The following is a 24,679-nucleotide window of genomic DNA, read 5'->3' as shown; positions in this document are numbered from 1 at the left end:
CCTGTTCAAAAAAACATTGCTGTATTAATGCTCAAATTCTATCTATGTTCATAACGGTGCTTTAAGTACAAGTTCCTTCTGATGAATGAGGCCCTTTGTTTGCAAGTACATTGAGTTCACTGTTTATTATAAGCTAATGTGTTTATATTGTGTGGGTGTTGCAGTCTGATGGCGGTTCTTTAGTGCCAGGTCCATCCCTGCACTGTCAGAAAATTGCTCGTGCCAAGTGGGAGTTTTTGTTTGGCACTCCAGCAGAAAACACTGCCAGCGAACGAGAGAAGAGTGAGTAGCCCGTTGACCTCTTTAATATCAGTTTAAATGATCACTTAGATTCCGTCATTAGCAATTAAGTGCTAGGATCCTAGTTTTCTAGGATTGTTTTAAGGCAGAAATATGTTTATATGGTACAAATGTATAAAAGTGTTTTTGTGTTCTCATATGAAAGTGTAATAATAAGACAGTATCACCAAGCAGAAATATAGTCATCAACAAAACATTGTCAGTATTCATTAACCAAACTAATTTTAAGCTGAATAAATATTGTTTGTTATCAACCTAGATGTTCCAGAATCTTCCACAGCTCCACCGAGTGGCCACTCTACCCCAATACCACCCTCATATCTGCCATTGGAGGAGCTTGCGCTCAGAGCTAATCATGATGTCCAACATGTGGAGGTGGAGCTAGTGACTCCGCCCCCTGCCGCCCCAGGCACCTCCCCCAAAACAGGTATAATTCGTCGAACTTTGAAATACTCAGAGACCGATCTGGACGCCGTTCCTTTACGATGTTACCGGGAGACGGACATCGATGAAGTGCTGTTAGCAGAGCAAGAGGACGCTGACTCAGCGTTTGGAAGTAACCGAAGTGTCATGGGAACTTCCTGTGCTGGGAGCAGCCCACTAGGAGAGATGCCGAATGAAAGAACAGATGGACAGGAGGATGGGGAGGAGGAGGAGGAGGAGGAAGAGGAGGATGTTGCGAGCTGGGTCACTGTCAGGATGCAGGGTGATGTGAGGAGGCTGTTGGCTGACCAGCGAGATGAGGAAGAGGAGTTTTACAGCATGATGTTAAAGAGGTGGGTAGAGACACACAAATGTTTTCTTTTTTTAAATTGCCCTATTATGGGTTATGAAAGGTTCGTATACCTAACCCTAAACCTTTGGTTTTGGGAGTCCCCAACAACAGACTGACATGCATGCAAGGGCAAAAAAACACTTTCATTGGAATAAACATTTGTTTTTACCTTACTCGTTTAACGATTCCTTCAATGTTTCATTTTCCCAAACCCCTCCTTTTGCGTGGCGGTAATCTGTGCTGATTGGTTAATAATATAATAAAAAATAATTTGTATTTTCAATCATACCAATGCAAAAAGACTTAGCAATTGGGTGGCCATTATGCTAATATTTCACGTTGACTTCAACATAAAACAGCTTTGGATTCATTTTAAAATCTAATTTCAATGATTTAGAGACTATAACTTTTATACGGTGCAACTTTGCAGGACGTTTTGTTTCACTTAGAGCTTTGTTACACACTGCATAAAAAGGTTATTTAAAAAAATCCATAATTGGGACACTTTAAGGATCTGTTCAATGATTCATAATTTCAGAAATAACAAGTCTTATATTTTCTAGGCCTCAAGATCGCTTTGGTAACAACCACCCAGCTCTAAAATCTCCCATCCTGGTCCATGGTCCTCGCAGAAGGTCCGGAGACAGCTTGGACACGTTCAGCCGGCATTTCGAGAACATCATGGAGTCACACCGTGCCAAGGGCACCTCCTACAGCAGTCTGGACAGTCTCGACCCCCTGACCTCTAGCACTCAAACTGTCCTGACCTTTGACCTCCCCACACTGACTCCACAGGTGCAGGGTCAGATCTACCAGAGCGCCCGGCAAATCGTGGAGCTCAGCTTCGCACCACTGGCACATGTAGAGATGCCCAGCCTGTCAGAGTCGGCGTTGACGATAACGGGGGATACGGATGCCACTCGGGCTCCATCCAGCGAACGTCTCAGCAGCGGCTCTGACGACCGCAACGGACAGAGCTGGCAGAGCAACCCACCGCTTTCACTGCCCAGGTTTGTGTCATTTTTATAATTAAAGCGAGCAGTTATATGTTTTGGGTAAAAATTAGTAGTGTTCTGTGGTTTGCAGAAGATCATCTGTGTAGTATGGCATGCCACTCTGAAGGCTTCTCTAAATACTTGCGGTCTTGGCCACAAGTGCAAGACTCTCCCATCACTTAAAAGCCCCAAAGTACAGTGCACACTAAATCCACACCATTTCAAATAACACTCCAGAGCAGTATTCAAGGCAAAGTGCATCATGTTTTGGAAATACAATGTAAGACTTTTGCAAAAAATTCATAAAACTTTCCCAGTTTAGGTTAAATATTTATAATAATTAATAATTATATAATTAAATAATTAATTCAATATTACATATAATTTGGTAGTAAAACATAGCGTGTTTACAAAGATAGGTGTGTTTTATTTTGTACACCATTTGCAATCATTTAATTAAAAGGACCGCAATTATTAAATTATCGTCTGCTGAACAGACATTTAGAAGTTTATTTTAAAATGCAAAGTATTAAAAATCAAAGCAAAGCACCGTAAATGCTCGCAGTTCCATTAGATGGTGAAAAGTTGTAGTCTTTGTGTCCACTTAGCCATTTAGAGGAAATGCGTCAAGTAAGTAGTCAAGACCGCATGTTTGGCTATTTGGACAAGCCCCGAGTATACCAGGCATGTTTTTGCAATGGCTTGGTTTTTCCAGCAGAGGGAGTATTCCAGCAACTGTTTCTTTTACTGCATTTTTCTTTATTGTGCCTTGAGTATTGGTGAATTTTATGAAAACTGCCCAAAAATGTTCTGGTTCTATTTTACATAATGTTTTTATTTTTTTGAGGTTACCTGATATATTACCCCTAACAAGTGTTTAAGGTAACTTGGTAATATATATAAAACTATTTTTAATGTTTTATGCACTTTATGCATTAAGTTTATTTATTGTATAATATATGCACATTCCATTTACATCTCGGTTTGACAGGCTAGGGATGAATTGCTTGAGGTAGCTTATAAGCAATGCTTCCTTTTATTTATTCAAGTGTAGCTAATTTACTGCGTAATGATTCTGAATGACCTATTAGTCTGTTGGTTTAACCTTTTCCATCTGCTGTGCCTGCGACGTGACTGCAGGCTGAGTTTAGACAGGTGTGTGTGTGTGTGTGTGTGTGTGTGTGTGTGAAGGACAGGTGAAAGGCAAAGCACACTGCTGGCAGAGAACAGAAGTTACTGCCGCATGGATCACCTTCAGACAGAGGAAGATTTTTAGCTTCACAAATCCTCATTTATAGGATAAACATTGTAATATATCACACGTCTGTATTCTGGTTTGGTCTTATAATAAAAGGTTAGCACCTGTTGTAAATATATTTTGCAACGTAACAGTACCTCCCTGTAGTAGCTGAAGTGAACCACTAGGTGGAGGCAGTTATTCATAAACGCGTTTGCAATTGCCCTTATTGATCAAAACACACACTTTTATTCGGTAAATGTTGCATAGAAAATGCCCATCCTGCATATGGATGCAGTTGATTTGTCCACGTTGTTTAATAACGAGTGCTCATTTTTTTACGCCAGTTAAAACTGCGCGTTATTCGTTGAGCGTGAGAGGAACAGTAGCAGCATTGTGGAGGAGCTTAGCCAAACATTAAGCCCAGTGGCACAGAAAAACCCGACCTCATCTCTGCCGCCTTTGTTTTGACTGCGTTTCCCGTAAGACATAAGAGGAAACGGTGTAAGGTCAATCGTCAAGTTGACCGTATGCGAATGTACCATTCAAAATCTCTCATGTTCACCAGTGCTGCATTTATATTTGATCAAAAATTGCGGTCTTCAGTGTCACGTGATCCTTCAGAAATGTTAATATGCTGATTTGTTACTCAAGAAACATTTCTGATTATTATCAGTAGTGAAAACGGTTAACATTATTGTGGAAGCGGTGATGCATTTTGTTTATCAAGTCACTGCGAAATTTGAACTGCAATGAAAACCACTATAAATGCAACATGAAATGCCTTTAAATGATTGTATTTGTGTGGCCGTCACGCTGATAAATAACTAAACTGCGTGGACGGAGAAAGATAAAGCGCTCGTTTGAGGAGTGAATGTATTTGCTCGCCGTGCACGTGATTTAAATGATCGTTAAAAAGAAAATCATGATTAAAAGTGCGTGTAAACTCGCTTTGGAGGGAGAAATGGAGAGACGTTACATGCCACGCTGAACCGAGAAGGTCATTAGAGCGCCGACCGCATTCACAAAGAGAGGGAAAGCTCATCGGGAAAGAAAATATCTGGCAAGTTTGTGAGCTCAACAGCCCGAGGATGGATTGAAGTTTCAGGATCTTTGGATTAGAGATGTTTAATCCCCCAAAGAGACTGGACTGACGGAGATGTCGTCAAACAGTCGCTCAGGTGGACTCTGGAAAGCTGAGCGTTGATTCAAACATGGCTCAGGTTCAGAGAGACGCATCCCAGAGGCGTTTTGGCAGAGATGGATTGAGGAAAAAAGCCCACTCTGTGTTTTGCTGGCATTGCTCCGCGCTGAAGGAGAGGAGCCTGACCCGCTGCCACGCACCGTCCAGGTAGAAACGCTCAGGATGAAGATCTGTGTTGCTGTGTTAGTCTGCCGTTGTCCTGATGAATGGAATATAGCAGCATGAATCTGAAAAAAAAACTGTTGTCATTGCTCGCAATTTGGTACATTGTAGAAACAACGGGAAAACAACGACTTTTTGCGAATCGTAATTAAAGTTTTTAGTATTTTAGCAATGCATTTTTTTTTTCCTCTTTGGGCCTTACGAAACTATTTCTTCTAAATTGTTCGCATTCCAGAAATATGCAATATTATTTTATTGTAATTCAATTTTAGTTTAGTATTTTACTACTTGAGGAATAGGCTGAACTAAAATTGTAAATGCTAAATGTATATTGTATTTAATTTTAGTACATTTTTAGGTTTAGATTCATTTATTTATTTATATATATATATATATATATATATATATATATATATATATATATATATATATATATATATATATATATATATATTTTTTATGTAATGTTTATTTTTAAAGCAATAAAAACTATGGCGATGCTAATAACCTAGATATGGAGTTCTGCTCATTTGTTGTGCCTGTCCCTTTAAGAAGCGTTTCTGTGCTTCCAGACGTCTTTGTTTGAGTTTCACACATGGTTTGTTTTGGTGTGGATTTAGTGTGAGTCACTGATAAGACGGGGTGAGATGAGGACCGCTGTCCCTCGTACATTTATAGAAACCAGAGGAAATCGGATCGATAGTGCGCACTAAAAATTGATCGCAATTACAAAATAGAAAATAATTTCTGACTGTAAAGCTGTATGTGGCTCTTATTTGGCTCGGTAACCACGATTTGTGCCAAAATCCCACAGATACTACAGTTGGGCTGATATGTGTGATCGCTTTTATCAGTGGGGTCTGATAAACATTTCCCATACTTCAGTTGGATTTTTACTTATATAATTGAAAACTGTAATATGGAGGCCATATATTTAGTATGGTTTTTATGCTTTTAGTGGAAAGTGTTAAGGTAAATCTTTCTTTCTGTTTTCAACGAATACACTCAAACTTATCATGAAAAAACACATTATTGAGAACAATTTAGTTCGGGATTTGATTTGTTGTGTTGGAAACTTTTTGTGTCTGTCCAGAGAGAAATCTCCCCGCTTTGCCGCGGACCTGGAGCTGGACCAGGAGCTGAGCGAGCGCTTGGGTTTGGGGAGTAACGACACGCTCAGTAACGGAAACCGAGCCGATCTGGACGCCGCCAAGCGTCTGGCCAAGCGCCTCTTCAACCTCGACGGCTTCAGGAAGTGTGACGTCGCACGTCATTTGAGCAAAAAGTGAGTAAATCCTCATCCTGTCATCGTTAGTGTTAGTGTTAGTTTATATATGGTAGCGTTTGTTAGCGTTAGTTAATGCATTAAATAAAAATAAAAGCCATACGATTTCACACCATTTTTTTACCTCGGTTAATAAAAATGTTTTACATTAATGCAGTGTGAATTAATATAAATGTAAACGGATACAACTTAATCATATTTATATATATATATATATATATATATATATATATAATATATATATATATATAATGTATGTATGTGTGTGTGTATGTGTGTATATATATATGTGTGTGTGTGTGTGTGTGTATGTATGTGTGTATATATACATATGTGTGTATATATATATGTGATATATGTGTGTATGTATGTGTGTGTGTGTGTGTGTATGTATGTATATACACATATATATATATATATATATATATATATATATATATATATATATATATATATGTATGTATGTATATGTGTGTATATGTATGTATATGTGTGTATATATACATGTGTGTGTGTGTGTGTGTATATATATATGTGATATATGTGTGTGTGTGTGTATGTATGTATATATATATATATATATATATATATATATATATATATATATATATATATATATATATATATATATATATATATATATATATACACACCATACAGTGTCAACAAAAAAATATTTATTTTAAAATGTTCAGTTTTCATATATAATTTATAGTAGTTTGAATTGTTTGCCTTTTTTCTTTTGATATTTCAATCAGTTGACAAGATACATTTATAATTTTCATTTATAGGTTCTTCATACGAATTGTAATCTGGATGAAATTAATTTTAAGTTATTCATCTGTTGTTGTTTTTTTATAGTTTCGGGTTAATGCAAACAACACCGTTACATGCATCTCAGCAATGCATTATGTCTTTTATTCTTGTACAATCTCGCGTTTTATATTTTCAGTTTTTCCTTTTATTTCCGTGTTATGTTTATGTGCGAATGTAATGATGAATTTCCTTTTGTAATAGCGCGTGCTGTCGCTCACAATAAAATCAGGAAGATGCTAGAAAGTAAATGCTCTGACCTTGTGCTTTGTCCGTCTCGGTCAGTCCTGTGCCGTTGTTATATAAAGCAGGATTTCATGCAGCTTTTATTCTCTGGCTCTGCTTTTATTGCTCACAGCATCTGTACTTTAAGAGCTCTTCTCTCTCTGACAGGTGCATCATGGGAATGTTCATCCAGCGCTGTATCTCTGACAGGCCTTGGTCGCGTCTGTCACCTTCCTTCCGAGCCTCCCTTGTTTGTTCTTGCATTGTCATCCTCTTTGACTGTCTTTTCGTATCTGACTCCTTTTTAGCAATGACTTCAGTCGCCTGGTGGCAGAGGAATATCTGCGCTACTTCAATTTCACTGAAATGACTTTGGACCAAGCATTAAGGTCAGCGCATTAAATATGTCAATATTTTTATTTATTTATTTTTTTGTTTAACTACAAACAAAAATAATTGTTTTATTTTTATAAGAAAATACTGACTATATTATTCTGTATATTCTTGAAGTCTTTCTACTATAAAATGTGACATTTAATTCAATGTTACAATGTTTTTTTTTCCCGTTTTATTAAAGAAAGATATATATTTTATGGAGAGAATTTAAAATTAATGTCAATAAATAATAATTATTAACAGTTCAAGTAATAATAATACATTTCTTAAACAGTTTTTTGCTAGTTTGACATTCTGTATTATGTATAATACACATTTTTATATTACAAAAATATTCTACTCAAAATATAATGCTGTCATCATATGATTTTTACTTTTTATTAAATATTATTTTTAAAAAAGTTATGATTTTTTTTTTTTTTTTTTTAACCTGTAAATAAAAAAATGCTTTCTATTAAAAAAATAATAATAATAATAAAAAAATTGTAAATTAGATTTAAAATTTTTCACTTTCACTCAAGCATGTTTTTGGACAGATTCCTTTACTTTTAATTGACCAATATTTTCTGTTCAAAGTATCTGTACTTTTTACACCTCTGCTTTAAATATACACAAAATGCATAAATATCCTGTGTTTGTGTCGCTCTAGATTTATGTTTAATACAATATGTTTAGTAATATTTTACTATACATACAAGTACATCATTTTTATACAATGCAATCATAATATTAATTAGCGATGATTTACTACTACTAAAGTGCTAACTAATAAAATATAATTTGTCAGTTTAGCAATACTGGGCACCTAAATGAAAACCTAGCATTTTCCGTTTGTATTGAACTTGTATGAATTATGATATCGGCGTATGCTATTGTTCCCCGCGTGTTAATGTGGATGTGTTTTTCAGGGCGTTTCTGCTAGAGTTCGCTCTGACGGGCGAGACGCAGGAGAGAGAGCGGATCTTAGCACACTTCTCCCGTCGATATGTGCAGTGTAACTCATCTCTCACGCTCTCTGAAGGTACGGCTCGTATCCGTGTGTGTGTGTGTGTGTGTGTGTGTGTCACACAGGTGTTAATGCATGTATCTGTGTGTGGTTGTGTGTCTCAGATGGCGTCCACACGCTGACCTGTGCTCTCATGCTGCTCAACACAGACCTGCACGGCCACGTGAGTCACTTCATCACACAGACACTCAACAAAAACCACATATTTATCCAGTTTATCCTTTCTTTTTTTTTTTTTTTTTTTTTTTTTTTTTTTGCAAATGATATTGTCAGCATTACAATTTTAATGAAAAGGTGAATATAAATGACTCCTCAAGGCAGCAGAAGCAGTTACAAATTACTATTGAAAGTAATTTGATGTGCCTTTTTTTCATTTTAATTATTTATTTATTATATTTCTATTTATCTGTATTTTTTTTTTCATTTTTTCAGTCATTTTAGTACTTCAACTTACACTTAGTTGTGAAGGTAGTATTTCTAATGTGTTTGTTTGCCATGTAGTATTTCTTTTATTTTATTTTTTTATTATTCTTTTATTATTTTCTTTTATTTCTATTTGGCTGTATTTTTTTATTTTAATTTAAGTACTTTAATTTAAGCCATTCTTGTTTTAGTGAAGGCAATATTTATATTTAAAAAAAAAAATATATATATATATATATATATATATATATATATATATATATATATATATATATATATATATATATATATATATATATATATATATATATATATATATATATATATATATATATATATATATATATATATATATATATATATATATATATATATATATATATATAGAATAAAAAACATAAAAACTGTTTTAGTGCTTTAACTTAAACATATTTCAGTTGAGGAGGCAAAATTATTTTCTATTTCTTTTTATTTTCCATTTCTCTGTAGCTCGGTTTTATCTTACTTTTCGAATTTTTACTACTTTTTATTTTATTCTTGCTAAACTTATTTCAGTCGACTTTTTCAAGTTTTTACATGAAGTTTTTTATTTAAGCTTCATTTCAGTTGCCAACAACTGGCCAAACAGTCATTGCATTAGTTTTTTAGTTAAAAAGAAACCGCTGATTTTAGTACAGTTTACCATTAACACATTGATAAGCTGTAAATGCAATAATAAGCATGAAGTACTCGATGCATTATTCATTTTTTAATTAGATACTTTACCATATTTTACCGTGAGTGTAGTTTTAACATACATTTTATTCTGTACCCTTTGAGCACGAGAGCTTGTGTAATTGACGTTGCAGAACAATACATCGAAAGTCTGTTAAGCGCTAATCTAAAAACCTATTTGAAATACTCGAGGGATCCTGTAGCGAATTAGCCTTCCGGCTTGGCCTACAAATAGACGTCAACAGCTCTGTATGCTCAGAATTACCGTCGCAAACAATAACACTGACTCCTATAGAATAAACAACCCTTAATGTAAGTCCGTGGAGTGCAAGGGTTTATTTTTAACCCTTCGTCTCTGGAAAAGGCAGCGAGGAGGACGTCTGGAGGGATCTGCGGTCTGTCAATCACTGCTGATATCTGTCTGCTGGCAGGATATTTAACTCGGCTCCTGTGCTTTTGTTAAAGGGTTTAGGGCCGTCAGCGAACACATGACGCCTGTTATAGGCCAGACTCGCTGTCGCCATGGTAACGGGTTTATGGTCCTGATGAGAGCTGTGAGCGATTTCAGCTTTCCTCTGATGAAACTCCTCAGTCCACAATATCAGATGATGTATTCCAGAGCCTTTCTGCAGCTCCAGACATTCATATATTCATGTTCTCGCCGGCTTAAATGTAGGACATCTCATGCCGACTCTAACATCTCGTTTGAAAATGTGCAATAAGTTCAGAACTTTTTGAGCACCTTTTAATGCGTCATAAGCCAAATCTGGTGACGAAATGTCCTGGAAATATTTTATAGCGAGAATCTTAGGGGAAAATGGAAGGGGTTTTGGTTTCCATAAGTATCTGGCTTCGTTTTACATCCAAGTTTGTCCACATTATGGTATCGTTAGGTATAGACAGACAGATAGATAGACACGCGTCTAGTGAAAGTGTATTGAAATATTCAAAAGTAATTAAACTACGAAAATATATTTTATGCATTTTTATTTGAAGTCGTTTTGGTTTTTCAAAATTGTATACATTTTATTACATTGAAAATTGATGTAATTATATATTTTCTAATTATTATTTTATATTTAGTTGTAATATTTAAAAATACTAATATTGTTTTTGCAAAAAAAAAAAAGTTTTATTTTATTTAAAAATATAATTAATAATGTTTAAGCATTTAATATTGTGTGTGTGTTTAATAATATATAATTTATTATTATTATTATTATTATTGATGTTGTTGTTGTTGCTTTATAAAATTAAGAACATATTTCACACTACAGTGGGAAATACTGAAAAAAAAATTATTAATTGTATTTTAAATGCCTTTACATGCAATGGCAATGTCATAATCATAATATATATATATATATATATATATATATATATATATATATATATATATATATATATATATATATATATATATATTTATTATTATTTATGCTGCGTGTGATTGTCGCTCAGAATGCTGTTGTGTTATTGCACAGATGAACGAGGACTAACGACCGCTGTGTGTTTTGTCTTGTCCGCTGGCAGAACGTTGGAAAGAGAATGTCCTGCACTCAGTTCATTGGGAATCTGGAAGGACTAAACTGCGGTGATGATTTTCCTAAAGAGCTCCTTAAGGTACCGCGTGTTTCATAAATGCTCCTTACTAAAGCTGCAAAGCGAAACGGTGTTTTTTGCGTTACTGCTGTATTGTAAATTGTCCTTTGAGAAGATCTGCATGTCAGCAAACCATCTTTAGTTGATGGTTCGAGATGATCAGCAGGTGTGTTGTTCGTACCTGTGTGTGTGTGTGTGTGTGTGTGTGTGTGTGTGGTCATGTGACCGCTGTGCTATTATAGCGTTCTGCTCTGCTGTGTGTGAGTTAAAGCAGGAGAGATCCGTGTCCCGGTGGGAAGCGATGACTCTTTAGTAGGTCATTTATTGGTTTATATTATTAGATTAGTGCTGTAATGTCATTGGTAGGAATCGGGGGATGTTTTGCTTCCATTCATTAACCCTGCAGGCACATTCTGAACTAATCAGATGAGTTCTTGAGTTAATACTAATGAGCAAAACGAGTTTTAGATTGGTTTCAGGGCTGAGAGCGGCTGTGTCTGGTGTTATCTGCCAGATGTTTTCAAGCTGCTGCAGGACTTTAACAATAGTCATGGTTTTTGTAAATAGAAAAATAAAAAACAGGAGTAGGAATTTTATTTTATTAAACAAAAATTTTTATTCCATTAATGGGATACTGGGAAGAGGATTTTTAATGTGCTTAAGTGTCATGAAAATAAGCTCATATTGCAAAAATTAAAACGGTGATGAAGTTAGATATTATATGTTTATATATATAATATATATATATGTATGTGTATATATATATATATATATATATATATATATATATATATATATATATATATATATATATATATATATATATATATATGTATGTATGTATATGTATATATATGTATGTGTGTATATATATATATATATATATATATATATATATATATATATATATGTATGTGTATATATATGTATATTTATATGTGTATATATATATGTGTGTATGTGTGTACATATATATAATGTATGTCTGTATATATATGTGTATATATTTGTGTGTGTGTGTGTGTGTATATATATATATATATATATATATATATATATATATATATATATATATGTATATATATATATATATGTGTATATATATATATATATGTATATATATATATATGTATATATATGTATGTGTATATATATGTATATATGTATATATATATTTATGTGTATATATATGTATATATGTATATATATATTTATGTGTATATATATGTATATATGTATATATATATTTATGTGTATATATATGTATATATGTATATATATATTTATGTGTATATATATGTATATATGTATATATATATTTATGTGTGTATATATGTATATATATTTATATGTGTATATATATGTATGTATGTCTGTATGTATATGTATTTTATTTTTAGTATTACAGTGGTAAAATTGTTGATTTAAAAAAAAAAAAAACTTTATTAAAATAATGTATTTTTGATTGGATAGTTATATATTTACATATAATTAAAATATTATAAATATTATTTATATCTTTATATATTATATATTTATTATAATATGTAATTTTCGCTCGATTGCATGACTCAATTAGAACATTTTTACCTCACATTGTAATGTAGCCGTAATAATTTATAGAGTAAATACCACATATAGAACATAATAAATGTGCTTGTTTCATGCTTATTGTCATGCAAATGTTTCCCTGTATATGCATCTGGTTTTAATACTTGTGGATTTATTTTTGCGTAGGAAGTGGAAGGTCAGGTTGAAAGCATTGCATTGCGGGGTGCCTTTCGCACACTTTGCGCGTTCCACGCAGAAATTGTTCTGCACATTATATAGTCCAGTCCTAGACAGATCATTCTGATAGTGTGCTATTCCGAACATGGGTTTTTGTCGGTTCAGTCTGGTTCGCGCTGACCCGTCCTTCAATAGCGGCCTCCTTGCAAAGCCGCGTGGCATTGTGACTGGGAAAGAGCAGAGAAAATCCTGTTTTCCGTGGCACGAATCCTTTGAAATCTCCGTGCTCTGTTAAAGCCGCAGCAGTGAGCTTTATCTGGAGCCGCTTGTGTTTCAGTCCTTCATCTTGTTGATGAAAACACCGACTCTCGGCGGGACAGAAACCGTCTGAAGAGAGATAGACGGAGCGAGGGAGAGCCAATGGAGATGGCTCCGTGTTCTTGCCGTTCATGCCAAGTGTTTTAAATCAGTCTCTATAGCTTTTATGACGACCTCTCTTTCTTTTCTTTCCCTCCGGCGGTCCTTTTCTCTGTCCCTCGCAACATCAGTTCTCACACTCCTGCCTCCTACTCGTTCTGCTTCTCTCATTTAAACTCAACAGCTGAGCAGGGCAGCTTACATAAGCACATTTCACTCGCACATTGTCATATAAAGCAAAGCTGTTGTCGTGGGGTGCTAATTATTGGACGAACGGGGTTATTGTTTAATGTGAAATGGATTGTTTTGGCTCTGAAATCTGATTGGATGAGCCGCCTTCAAAGACGATTTACACACAGCAGTGAGACAGAGCTGGAGAATTATATATGGATGTTGCTTGAAGCTACTGAAACGGTAAATAGCCTTTGTGTTTAATCATGGGCTGGTTGATTGATTGGTTGACTGATTGATTCATTGATTTAGGAAGCCACAGTAAGCAAAAATTAAAGTATTTAAAAAAATAAATAAATAAATAATTGCTATCATGCAACAAAAAAATTAATAAATTAATTTAAAATGTAAATAAATATAAATAATATATATAAATAAATATATATATTAATATTAATTTATATAAAACTTAATTATTCATTATCTCACTCTTGCATAAATAACATTCTCTCACTCTACAAATATAAACACACACACACACACACATTGTGTTTCCATGTTTTATGGGGACTCTCCATAGGTCTAATGTCTTTTATACTGTACAGACTATTATTTTACACCTAAACCTACCCCTTACTGGATGCTACTGACATTTTTACATTTTCAAATGTATTCCTGTATGTTTTATAAGCTTGTTTCCTCATGGGAACCTAAAAATGTCCCCACAAGGTCAAAATGTACTGGTGTTCCTATGCTTATGGGGACATTTGGTCCCCATAACGTGATAAATACCAAGTGCGCTCACACACACTCACACACACACACACACACACACACTCACAATCTCACACACACACACACACACACACTCTCACACACACGCTCACACACACACTCACACTCACACGCATATATATATATATATACCTATACATTTTGGTTTTATGTTTTAGGACAACTATTTGATTAATGTGTTTGATCCACTTCAAATGGTGACAACTGTGTGTGTGTGTATATATATATATATATATATATATATATATATATATATATATATATATATATATATATATATATATATATATATATATATATATATATAATATTATATACATTTTATTTATTTTTTATTTATTTTAGATTCTTTTTATATATGTTTATTCATAAAATAACTTTAAAATTACTTTAAAACACAAAATTATTTATCAAACGACATAAATAGTATAATGTACTATTACTTTTATTTATTTAATTATTTATCATTATTATTATCATTTAATTATAATTTTCAATGTTGTAATGTTTATTTATTTATACTGTAATATGACACCAGTATCCAAAGGCTAAAGCGAGCCGCGTATAGCGCACATGCATTTAGACAGACAGAATTATTTCATGTGTTTACATCGAGTCACATCTGTGATGAGGAGAGAAAAAAAAAGAGGTCAAATGCAAAGATGGTGTGCCTGTGGCCCGCAGGAGGCATTTCTTCAGAGCAGCGGTGAAAGACGGTGGGCTTGTGCCTGTCTCTCACACGTGGGTTGCTTGTGGGCTTTTGCACACGCTGGTGAGGAGTGCTTGAAGTGCGTCGTCGTCATGGCGACGGTGGGGCGGGGCCCAGGCTCCGGCACTGATAGGGCGGTCACGGGCGACCCATTTTACTGAAGAGATAACGACAGACGAGGGGGGGAACAATTAGCTCTCTCCTGTTAAGCAAACTCCCTCAACTCAGACCGAACGGCTCGTCGCTTTCTCCAGACGAGACGTCCGTTCAGTCCCCGCACGGTCTGCTATTCTGGAGCGACTGATATATCATCCAGGCAGTCAGCAATAATCATCTTTTGTGTGTGTGTGTGTGTGTGTGTGTGTGTGTGTGTGTGTGTGTGTGTGTGTGTGTGTGTGTGTTTTTATTTGTTAAAAAGCAGTAAAGATGTGAGCAAAGATGTGCAAAGAAATGCTCATTTAAGTTAAGGGAAACAAACTAGATTCATATCATTTTTCTTTTTTTCATCATATATTTTTCATTTTTCATATCATTTTTCATTTGTCACTTTTGAATCAATTAATGCTAAAATTGCAGCCTTTGATGCGAAGTATTTTCGTAATTTTCCGAATATTAAAACTAGAAAAATGCAAATCACTTCTGCCCAAGATATATTTCCGAATATGTTACAGTATGATGAATAATAAATGAGCCATATTTAAATGCATCTGCGGTTCGAGTGTAAGTGTAGCAGTATATGGGCCAAATGTATCCTTTATATATCGTATAGAAATGCAACCTTATTCTAAAACGACTTTCCTTTTGAAGTTACCGAGCATATCTCGTATAGAGTCTTAAACATGCACGTATTTATTAAAGGCATTTTATTTTATTAATACTATGTATTTTATATGCTATTGCATAAATGTTATGATGCATACAATTTTTTTTCCTATTTGCATATTTAATGTGCTCGGTTAAGGATATGTATTTGTTATTTTTATGATTTAATCCATTGCCAATTCACTAGAAATATGCGATGTTAAAAGATTTTAGTTTATTAAACCATACACATTAGTAGTAAATGTGCACCGCGAAATATATCTAAATTTAATAAATTTTAAAAAAGAAAAACTAAAGCTGGTATCGTAATGTGAATTAATAAAATAAAATTATTATTATTATATGCAATTTCATTTTTTTTCTTTTATTTATGGGCTGAATATTGTTTAATGAGCTTCATCTCAATGCTTTTTTTTAATAGACTGAATTTTTATAGACTATTCGCCAGTCACACTTGTAGTTTTATGATGTTCTTTGTGTTCATCTCTCTCCCATAATCATTCCATAATTCCATGTTCTTCCCTCTCGCCGTCCCACCTCTGAGCACAAGTGCTGAATGTTAATCAGCATTCAAAGCGAAGCAAGCAGTGAGTCTCTGTGTGTGTGTGTGTGTGTGTGTGTGTGTGTGTGTTTGAGGGAGCTGGATCGCTGTGATTGGCTGCCTGAAACCTGAAAGAGAGAGAGAGCGAGAGAGCTTGCATCCTCCTCCGAGTCTCTCTGAGATTTAGAGACTTTCCATCTGCGGAGCCTGAAAGATAAAACAGAGCAGCAAAGACGACACTAGAGGAAGTGGGCATTTTCAGAGGCTACAAGGACACGTACATGCGACTCGTTTCGGATGAGACCGCATCCGCACGCACTTCCCAAAAAAATCCGCCAGACCTATCATGGATCCCAGATGGATTGACGGATGAGCGGATGCAAAGGGCAGTGATGCACGTCTTCTGAATGCGCTCGGTCCTTGCGAGAACGAAAGCCAGCTGAAGCTCAGAAGCAACAGGCTCCCGTTCGCCTTCGTCTCGGATTGTTTCTCGTAATTTTTCCGTTTGCGTTGCGTGTTGAATTGGTCCGGTGGTTCGGGCCGGTGCAGGTGTGGGGATTCCTGCATGCCGCGCTGACCGCCTGGGTTTGTGCCTTTTGTGAGGGCGTTGTGTGTGTGTGTGTGTGTGTGTTTTATGTTTTCTCCCGGTTTCCGTTCGCCTCATTCCATCTGTCGGATCCCGGCTGTTCTTTCACACTTCTGAAAGCTTTACTTGCCATCTGTGGCATCACTGTGTGTGTGTGTGTGTGTGTGTGTGGCCGGCCGCTCGCTGGTTGCAATGTTTAGCTTGTAGAAGTTGGTGTTTGTAATCGACTGTTACATGTGTTCAGAGTCGGCAAGGGAAATATCAAACATTTCAGGACCGCTGTTCTTTTTATTTTGCTCTGAACTACTTGAATCCCCAGTTTTTCGAAACTCACAGACGTGACGCGTAATGAATTGTGATATTGTCCCGCAGATGGTTGCGAACACCCTGTTGCGTTGCTGAACATGTTTCGTATCGCTTTCACGTTTAAGATTAGAAATTAAGACGACCGTCTCAAGCCAAATATAGGTTTAAGTCATTGCGAAGACCGCAAATCTGTGCTGGACTTGATTTAAAAATACAAAAAAAAAAAAATTTGGATTGTCATTTTTGAACTGGATTTTCTTGCTTCTTTTGTATTTGGAATTACCTCGTCTGTTTTTTCGTGCGTTTTTTGGTATTGAAGATTCACATTTATGCATTTGGCAGATTTTGAACCCAAAGTGACTCACTAGAGTCAGTGCTCGCTTCGTCTGGGAGTCTGACCCATGACCCACAGGAAGGCTTAGTTGAAGATTTGACGCAAAGCTTTGGAGTGAACTCCTGAAGGTTCAAAGCCCGCCTGGAGTTGATTATCTCCCGTAGTGCACCGCAGCCCCGAACATGATCGGAGTGAACAGTCTGCACTCGGCCGGGCGCTTGCGCTCCCGCTCGCTCTGCTCTGTTCGATACGGGCGAGATTTCCGCATGATGGACCCATTCCGTTACCCCCGAACGCCCAGATCCCGGTCGCTCAAGCCTCTGGTGTTTCCGGACCTTCTGGGAAAAGCTCAAGATGGACAGAACCACCCACAGGCCCGCAAGAGGAAGAGGGTAACCTTGTCTCGTGTCACCTACCTGTTCTGGTCATCTGTACCTGTCCGCTGCCCAAAAAAAGGCCAAAACGTTGCATAGATGGAGCATGCAACCAATTTTGGTCAGATACAGTTCTTTTTAGGGACCGAATACTCTTAAAGCGCCAATTATGCCATTTTTAATAGCGCCATTTCATCATAGCTCAACGATATCCAGTACGATTAAAAAAAAGCCATTTCTCACAAAACAGGGAATCGAATCTATACAGCATAAACGAGTCATTAATTCGAATCCTATTTCCGTGATGGCTAGACGTCACAGACTAACACGTTTGCATAATTCTACATGCAAATGATCTACATTGGCCGGCCGCGAATATCAGTCAAAACAGACCGGCCGATCTGACCAATCACGGTTGAGCAGGCTTACGGAAAGGAGGGGTTTAGAGAGACCGAATCTTAGAACGGCTTTAAACGAATCGTTTGAGACACGCTGGAAAATGAGTGATATTACACACATATTTGAGAAAACAAGCGTTTTTTCACCTTGCATGCATTTAAACCTCTTGTAGGAGACTTCCAAAACAATATCAGGAGCCCTAAAAATAGCATAATTGGGGCACTTTATTGGTATTACAGGGTTTGTTCACCCGAAAATGAGTCTTGTACTTACTTTCAAAGCATCCTTGGTGTTTGTGACTTTCTTTTACAAATCCAAGCAGGGTTATATTAAAATAATAGTTATATTGTCCAGGCACTTCTAAGCTCCGTCACATACAGTAGGCAGGTGGTCTAAAAAACAGCCTGAAACATGTTAAATAAAGCGCGTGCGTGTCACACATGATGCTTCGAAGGCAAGTAAAAAGCTTATTGTCATTTTCGGGTGAACTAACCTTTTAATGCATCCGTAATGCAACCTCTAACACCCATATAAGTTTTAAAATGCGTAAAGAAACTGGTCACTGGATCCCATGACACTGCTGCAGAATCTCCCCCTTCTGGAAAGCTTATTTTTAAGAGTGCGTCAAACTGTAGTGTACTTTTAGGAGCGCGGCAGCTTATAGATTGCCTCAAAGCTAATAGACATGAACCAAAAGAAAAAGCAACTTCCTATCTCTAGCTGAATTGGTTTTGTTTGAAATGAGCATTGGTGGGGAGATGCTGTTTGTTTTGCCCTGAGGGACAGAGAGGGTAAATTTGCTCTCTGTTGCTGCTGAATTTCTAGTACACACTGAGATTATTAGCCGTTCGTGCTGAGCTTTCTTTTTTTTCTAGATGAAAGGACGTGTGGAGGGAATAATATGCTTATTAAAGTCCTTCTCTCATGCATATTCAGTTTGGCATATAAATTAGGCCTTCTTTTGCTTTTATATACATCTTATGATGACCTCTAAGCCGAATCGTACAGCTGCGCCTTATAGAATGGTAAAAAACACATTTATTGAATTTACGTTTTTATTGATTTTCCTCTTTGAGGTTTGGTTGAGAGGAATTATCTGTGTGGATAATTCATTTGCAAAGACAGGATTCCTCTGTGACGCAGGTGTTTGATGACTGACGTCCGCGCAGACTCGTCATTTACACCCATGATGTGTCAATTAAGTGCTAATGATCAGTAGGAGACTAACGGCCATCTGTGATTAGTTTAGAGTTATTTTTGTATGAATATTTTATAAAACATTTTTTCAATCATGCCCTTATTTATTTACGCTTTTTAATAATGTCTTATATTATATTTATGCGTTATAGCTATCGATTTTTTTTAACGGTTTAGCTTCTCTACATTACGCACTGCCGTTTAGAAACGAGTATGAAAACCAAACGAGCCGAAAGCCTCTTAATTTCTGGTTGGAAAAGGTTGGGATTATTGGCTGTGGTATTGATGCTTCGCTGCTTGTTAGATATTGATGTCCAGAATGGCGTTTATTTGTGTAGTCAGCGTGGCTATAACTGAATCGGATGTTTATTTCGAGGTGTGTCATCTGTCACAGTCTGATTATGATGCTAGTTACAGCAGAATATATATATGATGCAACTCATACACCAGTCTGTGAAACCAAACACAGTCATTTACAGCTCAGGTGTGACTTACTGACTGTACGCTCTCTCCCTCTCTCTCTCTCTCCGCAGGCCCTGTACAACTCTATTAAAAATGAAAAGCTGCAGTGGACAATGTAAGTGTGTTTGCTTCCTGTTTTCACATTTAATGACTGTAAGGTTTTACAGTAGATGCGACGTGCTACTACCGAACTACCCACATAGAAACGGCAGTCAACTCGTTTTATCATGCTGACCGCCCTTAAAGAACACGTCGCCATGGTAACCACGGTTTTTCCTCCAGAATAGCTACTGCAGTTACTGTCGCTGTTGTAAAATCCCAAACTACGTGTCTCTGATCATTTGAGAGAGCGTTTGCTCGAGCTGTTTTGCATTTGCGTTTTGGCACGCCAAAAATATTACATTTGAGGTTCGTGCATTTGAAGTTGCATATAAACCGTTTTAATCTGAAGCAACCGGTACATTTTGACAGGGGATGCGTGTTTGTCAACCTTGAATATGTTAATTACATATTAATATTAATCAGTATTACATATAATTAAAATTGAATGAGGTTAGAAACAAATTGAATATATCATTGATAGATATACGAACCTTATTATGCATTTGAACACTTTTGGTTTATTTGTAATATGATTATTCTATTTATATGACTGACTTGACACTGACTTTATTCATTTGTTTGTTAAAAATGTGCAATCCAAAAATCTTACCGTATATTCATATTCATACAACAGATGTTATAATGATATTATAATATAATTGTGATACTGGTATATTTTTTTTAATAATATTTAGACTATTTTTGTTTTCATTTTAGTCATCATTAAGTTTTAGGCTCAGCTAAATGAGACATGTTGATTATTATCATTTTATTATTATTATTCGTTTGGTTATTTTTTTTTACATGCAATATTTAAATCTTAATCTTTTTTGAGACCCACATATTTTTGTGTGTTCGTCCAAGTCTCTGTGCTTTCGTAGGACAAAATTGCTTGTTGCAGTCACTTGGAAATTGATTTTGTTGTTTAATAGTGATGCTTTATAACCGTGAAAATATTGCCATAGTAAACTGTCACAGTGATGAAAGATACGAGTGATGTCATGGGCGGAAATGCCATAAATAGCGAAAGGAAAAGGTTTTAGTGTTCGAGGCGTTGGATCCGTGTGTTGTTTGCTGGAAACAATAGTGTGTGAGTGCCGCCTATTCTCTCTATATTCACACACACACACACACACACCAATTAAAGACCCTGGCTTTCTGTGCGCCGTTGCTATGGTTACGGCTCCATGGATACCGCTGCATAGTTACGGCTCGGCTGCGTTTCATCGATATGTATTCTCCCCCTCTCTCTTTCGCAGAGCCCTAACCTCGTTCTCATGTTCAACACTCATCCGCGCCCACACACACACACACACACACACACCACAGCGCTCTTTAAAAGGGTCCCGCTCGCATCCTGAGCAAAGGTGAACCCACAGACTCCTACTGCAGCTCCCAAAATAGCCTCATCTGTCCCTCCCTGAGCTCTTGAACAAGAGCACAGCTGAGAAACACCGGCCCGTCCGTATCGAGCCGCTCAAACTTAGATCTGAGATCTTCCACATGTGCTCTTATGCTTCCGTTCCAGTATTAGGATGTGAATTCTGCTGATTTTAATGAGCCACTGAGGTAGCGTTGTCTAGCCAGCTGACGTATGTAGAAGTTTTTGAAAATGATGGGAATGACTTGCATGTATTTGATAGAATGAGGTTATTAACAGATGCATCGGAGGGCTTCTTTGTCTACCCAAAAACGCTTTTGATTGTATATCTACCAGCTATTTCATTCTCAGTTTGTCAATCATGAGTTTGAGCAGTAAAATACTTAAAAAATATCAATTTAATGCACATTCGAACATAGTAAAAAGTCATTTTGATCGCATAAACATAAAATCATACCAAATCCAAACTTCTGAACGGTCATGCATATCTTCTGCTCACCAATTTGAAACAGTAAATTTTTTTTTAAATAATGAACATTTAAAAGCGCTCTTTTCTGTTTGAATGGAATTTTAACTCAAATTTATTTCTGCGATATAAAGCTGTCTTCAGTGTTACATGTCATCTGGATAATAATCAGAAACCATTTCTGTTTATTATCAATGTTTTCTTCAAGATACTTTGACGCATAGAAATTTAAAAGAACAGCATTTATTTAGAATATATTTTTTTTGTTACATTTAAAATGTTTTCACTGTCACTTTTGATTATTTAAATGCATCCTTTGTGATTGAAATGCAAACTATTGAATATCAGTGCTCATAATTCCCAGTTATTATTGTTTTATAGTTGAGTTTCGTTTAGCTTCAATTTCAACTTCAATTAAAAATATTAGAAAAGCCTTCCACGTATAAAACATTAAATGGTGTGTGTGTGTGTGTGTGTGTGTGTGAAAATGTTGGCAGAGCAAGTAAAAATCTGTCTTCCTGGCCTGAATAAACCCTGCTGTTCGTCAGCCAGGAGTCTTAATGAACCGCTATTACCCGCACAACAATCTCATGCACTGCATTCATCACAATGTCACATAATGATCAATAATCAAGTCGTACCACGTCTGAGAGAGAGAGAGAGAGAAGAGAGGCTGGGATAGAGAGACCATTCTAGAGGAAAGGAAAGAGCTGTATTGATGAAGGAATTGAGCAGTTTAAAGGAAAAAACGGGGAACAGAACACAGTAGACACATGCAGCTCTCTTACTGTAAGAATACAACGCTGGAAAACAGAGACGTGTGTGCGTGTGAGCGTGTGAGCGTGTGAGCGTGTGTGAGCGTGTGTGCGTGTGAGCGTGTGTGCGTGTGAGCGTGTGTGCGTGTGAGCGTGTGTGTGTGCGTGTGTGTGAGCGTGTGTGTGTGAGCGTGTGTGTGTGCGTGTGTGTGTGTGTGTGTGAGCGTGTGCGTGTGTGTGTGAGCGTGTGTGTGTGTGTGTGTGTGTGTGTGTGGCGTGTGAGCGTGTGGCGTGTGTGTGCGTGTGTGTGTGTGCGTGTGTGTGGTGTGTGTGTGTGAGCGTGTGTGTGAGCGTGTGTGTGAGCGTGTGTGTGTGCGTGTGTGTGTGTGTGTGTGAGCGTGTGTGTGTGTGTGTGTGTGCGCGTGTGTGTGAGCGTGTGTGTGTGTGAGCGTGTGTGAGCGTGTGTGTGTGCGTGTGTGTGTGTGTGTGTGAGCGTGTGTGTGTGTGTGTGTGTGTGTGTGTGTGTGTGTGAGCGTGTGTGTGTGTGTGTGTGTGTGAGTGTAAGCATACATATGATCCATCCATACGTGAGAATCATTCTGTGCTCTGTTTTCCCAGCATGCCGCTCTCTGCCCTTTCCTGATTACATGTTTCACCCCGCTGTCTCCTAGAGCCGAACGGTCCTGTATCATGTTTCGTCATTAGTTTTTCATTATTTTTCATTTTTTGACATCGAGAAGGCTACAGCGGAGATCTTTTACGTTCGCGGACGCTTTAATCCAAATGAGGGCAACGGAGGCAGTCGATAGAAGAGCGAGTCTTGGTTAGCCTGACACAGCATGCTTTGGGGGTTTTATGATACGTAAAAAGAGCACAAAAACTAATAGGCTTTAATGTCAGAGGGTTTTGTTTTTAAAATTAAAAATAAAACGAGTCAAAGGAAAAAGAACGGAGACGAAGTTCTCTTCTTCGTTTTTATAATGAATAAAAATAAAAAAAAGTTGATGGAATAGAAAAAGAATAAAGAATGCTAGTGTTAAGACTATTTAAATCTCTTTACAGCAGATATGGACAATAATAAAAGACTTTTATTAAAATATTTTTTATATTTATTTATTAAATACTTTTAGAACAGTTTTGTAAAGACTTTGGGACACTTCAAATGTTAAAATATAATTGTTTAAGATTAGTGTTACAATTAGAAATGTTAGAGGTTTAAAATAGTACAGTATTACAGTATTGTTTGTATACTGTACTCTACTCTACTCTACTGTAGTATTGCGTCCTTGATCTTTATGTTTTTAGCTGTGTCTGCTCTACAGTTCAACCGTATGGAGCCTGAAAGTTCTTTTACAATGAATTTTCTCTCAGTGATCCAGCATTTCATCAAATATTGTGAAATAGTATCACAATTCGGTTGAAATATTTTAATGCATTGTTAAATGTAATTCATTTCTGTGAAGCGCAGCTGAATTTTCAGCATCATTACTCCAGTCTTCAGTGTCACGCAAGAAATGAAAGTATTAATTTATTTTAAATTAAACAAAAAACCTTGCTGACAACACACTATCAAAAGGAAGTGTACATTTAAATAAAGATATTAAAATAAATAGCTACTAATCCCCCTTGTACTGTTTTATACTGTACTGAAGTAAATAAATATGATTCTTGGTTCCGGTTATTTCCTCTGTGAATTGAACATTTTGACTTTAATTAGCTGCAAATGGATATTTGGTTGAAATAATCAAATCAATGAATAATTAAAAGCATACATTATCCAGATCTGACGTGTTTATTGATCATCCAGCGCTGTTCTGTGATTCATGTCATCAGTCTCTCTGTGTTTCCTCCGCGAGCGTCTCTCGAGCTCCATCACTCCTATAATGACTCCAGCTAAATTTATTCTTAAGGTTTTTTCTCCATCAGTTCTTAGACCTCTCTCTCTCTCTCTCTCTGTCTCTCTCTCTCTCTCTCTCTCTCTCTCTCTCTCTCTCTCT

At 36.3% G+C, this 24,679-nt stretch overlaps 1 protein-coding gene across 3 annotated transcripts in view; it reads left to right on the top strand.

The window, feature by feature from the left end:
• LOC122333532 overlaps positions 1-24,679 on the top strand; it is a 48,451-nt gene that overhangs the window by 14,668 nt on the left and 9,104 nt on the right. For 2 of the 3 annotated variants that reach the window (XM_043231208.1, XM_043231209.1), the window contains exons 3-11: positions 165-282; positions 560-1,076; positions 1,639-2,085; positions 5,767-5,958; positions 7,305-7,385; positions 8,301-8,413; positions 8,503-8,561; positions 11,069-11,158; positions 20,050-20,093. In XM_043231208.1, the coding sequence (XP_043087143.1) occupies positions 165-282; positions 560-1,076; positions 1,639-2,085; positions 5,767-5,958; positions 7,305-7,385; positions 8,301-8,413; positions 8,503-8,561; positions 11,069-11,158; positions 20,050-20,093 (1,661 nt within the window). The remainder of the gene's footprint in view (positions 1-164; positions 283-559; positions 1,077-1,638; positions 2,086-5,766; positions 5,959-7,304; positions 7,386-8,300; positions 8,414-8,502; positions 8,562-11,068; positions 11,159-20,049; positions 20,094-24,679) is intronic. The other variant, XM_043231210.1, reaches the window with a different exon arrangement.

Source organism: Puntigrus tetrazona, unplaced genomic scaffold (assembly GCF_018831695.1).
Source record: "Puntigrus tetrazona isolate hp1 unplaced genomic scaffold, ASM1883169v1 S000000283, whole genome shotgun sequence".
Classification (NCBI taxonomy): Eukaryota; Metazoa; Chordata; class Actinopteri; order Cypriniformes; family Cyprinidae; genus Puntigrus; species Puntigrus tetrazona.
Note: the sequence above shows the minus strand (reverse complement) of the source record. Positions and strands in the feature narration are given on the sequence as shown.